Source organism: Amblyomma mixtum, chromosome 4 (genome assembly GCF_055824585.1).
Source record: "Amblyomma mixtum isolate Tamu chromosome 4, ASM5582458v1, whole genome shotgun sequence".
Lineage (NCBI taxonomy): Eukaryota > Metazoa > Arthropoda > Arachnida > Ixodida > Ixodidae > Amblyomma > Amblyomma mixtum.
The window spans coordinates 103,809,968-103,816,909 of NC_143015.1; the positions used below are offsets into that span (position 1 = coordinate 103,809,968).

The 6,942-nt window shown below is 43.8% G+C and overlaps 1 protein-coding gene across 2 annotated transcripts; it reads right to left on the reverse strand.

Moving 5' to 3' along the window:
* Window positions 1–307: 307 nt before the first annotated feature.
* On the reverse strand, window positions 308–6,729 carry LOC149347665 (uncharacterized). Of its 2 annotated transcripts, XM_089585638.1 has the most exons (5): window positions 6,527–6,729; window positions 6,083–6,170; window positions 4,647–4,698; window positions 3,190–3,271; window positions 308–447 (listed from the first exon to the last, which is right to left on the reverse strand). In XM_089585638.1, the coding sequence occupies exons 1-5, from the start codon at window positions 6,679–6,681 to the stop codon at window positions 444–446; spliced, it is 381 nt and encodes a 126-aa protein (XP_089441764.1). In that variant the 5' UTR covers window positions 6,682–6,729; the 3' UTR covers window positions 308–443. The 2 variants fall into 2 exon arrangements, with proteins under 2 accessions (XP_089441764.1, XP_089441765.1); XM_089585639.1 differs by lacking the exon at window positions 308–447 and adding an exon at window positions 1,287–1,969 and having other exon boundaries at window positions 6,083–6,625.
* Between the last annotated feature and the right edge of the window lie 213 nt (window positions 6,730–6,942).

Consider the following 6,942-nt stretch of genomic DNA (forward strand, 5'->3'; position numbering starts at 1 on the left):
AAAAGGATGTGTTAAAGGGGCCATGAAATGGTTGCTGGACATTTAGCCGTTCCATCGTCCGGCAAAAATGAGGATTGTACTGAAGCTATTGCAAAATTTGTATACTTTTATTAACTCACATACGTCGTTCAAATTCTATTGGTTTGTAGAGCAACTGTTTCTCAGTACAATAGTACTACTCAGGGTAGACTATCACAGTTGGTGCATTTGACCAGAATTATTTTGTCTACCCGCTGACAATGCGTGTCACGCAAAGATGGTGTCTCACTGCGTGGTTTGTCTTCAATGCTGATAGTCTGTGCTGAAACTTCTTAATCCATCTAAACACGTTGTTCTTGTCCACGGTGTTATCTCCGTAAACATTGAGTAACCCTTCAGTGGATGTCGGACAGCCTGCATCGTTCACAACTCCATTAGGAACCGTTGCTTCTCCTTGCGATCCGTTAGCTGCATGCAATGAAAAGGATCTATTAGTTACCTGCAAAAAAATCAACGGTTACTATACATAGTTATTCTAGCAACATGTAGAAGTTGTACCAACTTTTGCATTTATTTAGGTACAACCATCGTAATACAACCCTATACACGCTGTATAAAAAAAATTGCGACGATTAAATTTGTGGGCTGACATAAATTCAGCACGAAGGTGGCGTCAGTGCTCAGTGTGGTCACGAAGTCTCTCCCGTTTCTACTGGCTTACGACGTCCCTGATAAACAATTAGAGTACTAACATGACAACTAATAACCGGTTTACACACAAAAGGCAACGCTTAACACAAGTGTAACGACATGGGGAACAAAATTACCCTATTGGTGTGATGCCAGATCTGTATGAGAATCAAGCCGCAGTGGTCGCCATTTTGGCGTCCATGAAACACAGTGAAGGGCTACAGCGCATGTCTAATTGGCTTATCTCCCACTCCTGCGGCCTGCATTGCTGAAGCAGCACGTTGAACGTCAAAATGGCCCCGGGACCTTATGTGAATACCTCCTATCTGTTGCTCCATGCGGTTGCTGTTTGCTGGTTTTAACTACAGGCACTTGTTTTGCGTTAGAACTTAACGTTGCCCTTAGTTGCATGGTACTGGAAGTGCAATGAGCATATCAATGCTCTTAAACCAAAACTCATTAATTTTACATCAAATACACTGGGTGACTGAGTTTTGGGGCTAACCGAGCAAGGTGGTGACTAGAAATATATAAGTTTGACAGCATACTCCGTTTTCCATAGCATTTACTATTTCCGTATTTCTAAGATTGTTATATTTTGCCAGTATTTTACATGACCTAGCTTTTAAGCATGAAGAAATTGGCCAAACTGAACCTCTGCACTGTAATAAAATATAACGGTATGTTGGACATGTCGCCATCTTAAATTTAGGACTATCATGACATTACATGACAAATCCCCTACACACATGATGAAACAATGAGTGCAAAAACTAAAGTCTTGAAGGGAGAGCTTAGAAGATGAGCCGAAGCCAGGGAGACAATTGAATGGCACCACCAACGAAGGTGTTCGACTCCCCCCTAGATACGACAACACACGCTCGGCAATTGTCTACGCGCCATGCAGTAGAACGACTGGGATTTACAGAGGAGAGAGCATGATGTACTATATCTAGAGATATTAGCTTCTTAAAAATTTCTGTTCGGTGGGTTCCACGTCTCGTCACTCCTGAGCAGCAATATGCTTGCTTGATTACTTATCATGGGCGAATATCGGTTCATCTCTGTACCATCAGTTAGAGAGACGGTGTCAAGTTTTATGGAATGGCAAGGATATGTTGCTCACTGAGTGTCATGCGAAAGGTTACAAGATTGCCGGATTCTATTACTGCGAACTTCTGAAGCGTCTAAAATAAAGAATGCGAGAAAGGAAACCAGCGTCTTGTGTCATCAGGACAGCGTTCCAGTACACACCTCTGCAAGTGCCTGGTAGTTTCAGCTTGTTCTTCGCTCGTACGATCTGCAAGATGTTGCCCCCTCCTAACCTTTTTCCAAACATGAAATATTTCTTGCTGGGCAAAGTTTTGCCACTAACAATTAGGATGGCAGCTGGAAAATTTCGGTGTAAAGATTTTTAAGCACCGCTGGAGGAAGGTGTCACCTTAGAGGACGAATATATAGAAACATACTTCGGAAAAGCTGGAAGTGGTTTTACCGTCTAGAGACATAAATCAGCTGCCATATTTTTTATCACTACAAAAGGCATTCACTGATTACTTCAGAAAAGTGTCACGCCAGAAATACGTGCATCCATGGCATGAGGCCGCTAATGAGTGTTGTACTCATCCTAAACAGACTGCATCTGCAACATAATCAACAATAAAAATAACCAAGGAGACCCGGTACCGTATACACCACAGGGAGGCTGGCTGGAACGAAGCTTGGCAGGAAACGATGCGTGTTCGATATGTTTAGCCTTATACAGCATTAACACTTCCCTCAGACCGAGTAGAACAGTTGCTACATACCCATTAATGCCTGAAGATATCATCTTTCCCAGCAGCACGTTGCTGCCCACAAAGATAGACGGACACTGGAAAGGGGGGCCTTGATGTCTAAAACGTTTCAACAGTACACTGCTTCAACGCAGTCTTCTGCCCACAATGAAGAACGAGAAGCTCACTGAAAAGAAATTCAATGTTGAATCCTTTCTGTTTTTCTGAAAATGTTGCAGTCCAGAAATCATTCGATGGCGACAATCACACAAAATGTGCTCTCTATCGCAGATGGTGTCTACCGCAGACGGTGTCTGCAGGTGCTTGCTTGGATTTCAGGCCTGTGAGCATTTGGCCAGTTAGTTTACATGAAGTCCCAAAACATTCACAAGAGTCATAAGCCTTTCGAAGCGCTCCTCATCACTTCTGCGCTTAGTCAATATCCTGGGGAAGTACAGGTGTGTTGCAGGTGCAGTCAGTCCCTTAGCTCCAGTGGTTTCACCTTCAGCTTACGCCCCGTGTAGATAGAAAACAACGGATCGGAGTTTCCGAATAATAATGTGAAAAGCCAGTCTAGAAAAACTTTGATACGCTTACAGCTCCTTCCCACCCTGCTTCATTATCACACCTTGTTACAAAGAGAGCGCTACGAGAACAGAGGGTGCTTCGTGGAGCCATGTGTTCTTCCTTCCATATAAATGGAATGAGAACAGAACTGTACCACGTGAAAGGAAAAGGGTCTTACTTGAATATTTGGTGGAACAAGCATGAAGCAAATTCTGGAAGAGTTGGCATGTCGGGGTCCATCATGTTCTCCCAACTTATCGCTGGAAATAAAAAAGAAAAAAAAGAAAAGCAGCATATTTGGGCTGATTACAAGTTTTGTAGGAGGGAACTCACGTTACTGATTTTGTGGAATACAGCATCAAATAGAGGGTCGCAAGTGGCTGGTTTGAAAACAGGTGATATGCTTTTTTTGTAGCTTATGGGATTGCTTCTCGCTTCATATTTTCTACACTTTCTCACCCCTGATATGTCTGATGACTGCCTAAATCAATGGTATCAAACTAACCCTTAAAAAACATTACAACCTCAACAGAGTAGTCTTACCAGGAAACTGATGTATTACAAATGGCTGCTCACAGGCGCGAGAGGCTTTGTATCCCATAAAATTCAACTGAAGCTGCGTGATGTCCGCATATAGGACAAACTGACTTGTCAAAAGGGAACAAATGTGCTGTGTTCAGCTCCATAGCATGTAAGCAGGTAAAGTTGTCATGCGCCAAGAGATAAATATGCCTGTCAGAATAGAGGAACATGTTATAGTTTCAAAAAACATGGGCTTCTTTTCGAAATTAGGTTTTTTTCCGGATCGACAACTTTTTTTCGCGAGAAGGAAGGAGAGGCGTCTACCTAATGGAGGTCTGTTTTTCGGAAATGGTGGCCCGAATAAGATAACGCAGTTGAGCCCTGCGCAAGGAGGAATACTGGAATCGAATTCGAAACCCATTCAGAAGATTTTAATGATGGCTGAAATAGCTTTGGTTTGAATGTGCCAAGAACTGCACGTTCAGTGGTGTGACACACACTGTTTTAACGCATAGATGTACAGTGTGCGAAAAGTTCTGTGTCAAAGTAAGCGCCCAGAAAAGCCAAGAACTGTGTCTGTTACCGTAATAATGTTTTCTTTATGAGCACTCTAAATGCACTGCAGGTTATTAGAGTAATAACCGCCGAGACAATAGCATTTGTTATCGTTTATTTTTCCTCCTAAGTCAAAACACATTCAGTCACTGATTCAATAGCCCCGGTTTTTGTTTGAGGCTGAAAGTCAAGACTTCTGAATAAATATGAGCTTTTCAGTCGATGGTTGCGAAGACTAAATTGCATATAAGCCACCAAACGATTAAGAATAATGACTTCCCAGTGGCATTTATTCAGTGCAATGGAGCGAATGCGTGAGCAGACAGTCGTAATGAACCGGTAAACAGTACAAGCACGAAGTTTGCAACGTAGCACATCTTCCCGGGGAGTAACCGAAGCAGCACAGGCAATCGGCGCAATATTGGGAATATATTGGCAAATCTTGGTCCCAAAAAGGACCAGAGCAAATAAAACCATCCATTTGTAATCTTAGGCCCATTTCCTGCGCTGCGTGGGAGCACCATCACATATTCTATAACACAACAGGAGGGAACTCACCCACGAACTTCAGACCAGTGGGCTGAAGGACAGGTTCGTCGAAATAGGCACCCTACCAAAGAAACAGAAGGTTCTGGGTTATGCTACAGACTAGCGCCAGAAATATCCTTACAGGACGCGAGAAACATTTTTCAATTGAAGTCCTCAAAAACAAACCTACAAATGTTAGGAGAGACAGGCGAAACGCTCGGCACCATTTTCTATTATTTGCAGTGTATTACATCTTTCGTAAAAAATTAAATTTGTGTTCTATTTACTATGCTGCACAAAAAATTTCTGCATGAAATTCACATGCCCAAGCTGGTTCACGTTTGCCAAGCTTCAATGTGCCCGCAGTAGCAACATTCGTCTTTGAGGTGAAGGAGGCCGGTAGGTCGTCGGCCATCACGGAACAAACAAACAAAAAGTGTGCACAGGGCACATCAGTCAAGGGTGCTGCAATTGGTCCCCTTTGAGTCATTTCAATAGCGAAAGAACTCTCAGCCGCCGCGGTGGCTCACTGGCTATGGTGCTCGGCTGCTGTCTCGAAAGACGCGGGTTCGAATCCGGCCCCGGCGGTTGAATTTCTTTGGAGGAGAAATTCGAGGCCCGTGTACTGTGCGATGTCAGTGCACGTTAAAGAACCCCAGGTGGTCGAAATTTCCGGAGCCCTCCACTACGGCGTCTCTCATAGCCTTGGTCGCTTGGGGACGTTAAATCCCATAAACCAACCCACCAACCAACCAACCAAAGAACTCTCACTGCATTTCAATCTTAAGGAATATAACTAAGAGGGAAGCAGTGGGTATTCTTAGTAACCAAGCTGCAGGGGAGTAGCTCCTTCCTCTTTTCGGCATTTTTTCGCCCATGCTATTTACGCACCACGTCGACATATTAAGATGTAGAAACGAAAATAAGAAGAGTGTTGGTTTGTCGACAAAAATAGATTCTCTCCTAAAATCCAGATGGCGCCACTAAGATTTTTTTTACCAGTGGCGTTTAACATCTTTTGAACAATATTTCTGGATACACCACTGCCAAGTGGCACGTTCTTTCGCATGGGCGTACGGAAGCGGGGGCAAGGGGTGAAACTGTAAAAAATGGCAGATGCCTAGAAGATTGCATAAATGACTTCGCACTGCATTTGGAATTTAGTGTTAAGCAAGGATTGTAGGATAATTACAAAGATTGCAGTTTTTTTATCTCCCGGAAGCATGTTTGACCGCCATTTGCAGCGTTTGCAATCAGAAATAGGCGAGGTGGTCGACGTCTAAACAGGCAACATGGAATCAGTGTCGCTATCTCAGTAAAGAAGAACCTTAGACGCTTCCCTTGTCGAATACGTGGCATGATTTGAAAACTAAAAAAAGCATTCGCCGCTTTGTTTTTATACTCTCAAGCACGCTACTTTGAAAATGGGAACCATACCTATGTCCCCTTAACCAGCATTCACTCACCAGGGTTCCTGTCCAGCAGAGAGTCACAACGGCTGGGAGTTGACACGTCACAATTCCAGAGACTTTGCTGGGAATCTGCTGCAGGCCCCTGGAAGGACAACGCCATCTTTGGTACGGAAATATGTCCAGAGCTTTAACGAGACGAAGTGGAGCCAATGCGATCGAGTGCTGAGTAACCACCTTGCGGTCATGATAGGAACTAAAGGGGAAAGGTTCCCAGTGCAAAGCTACACGACACCACCACAAGAAATATGCACGTCAATGATCATGGACAGATGACGTGTGCTTACCTCCATGTTTTGATAACTGAACTTACGAAGTGTTAAAAACAATAACTTGTATGCATGCTGATCTTATTGGGTCATTTTAATTAAGTTCTCTGTACGTTCTACGTGCGGGCCATGATTTCGGCATCATTCATTTTCACACACATCGATAACATACCTAAGAAAATTTGACAATGACGAATTCCTGAGCAGAACTCTACGGCGCCAAAGCTGAGGTCCACATATTTGCACCCGGAAATGCACAGTCGTCGTATCAGTACACTTCCACCTGTATGCGAAGTAAACCTTTGGAAACCCCTCGCCAGTTTTCATATTTGACGTGTGTGGAGGCAACAGAAGATGTACTACAATATCACAGGATTGGATTAAAACAGCAACGTGATCCGCAGTTCTGGTGGGTACGAATAAAGGAGCACGGTGCGTTACTGCTTGTCGAGAGAGAATGTATTTTTGAGTTGTTTAATCGTGCTTGTATGCTAAACCTGTGCGCACAGAGCATGCACACGAAGTCGCGCTCTCTTGACAGTAGGCCGCTTTGATAAAGCGGCCCGACGATCGGGCGCGTAGATGCCT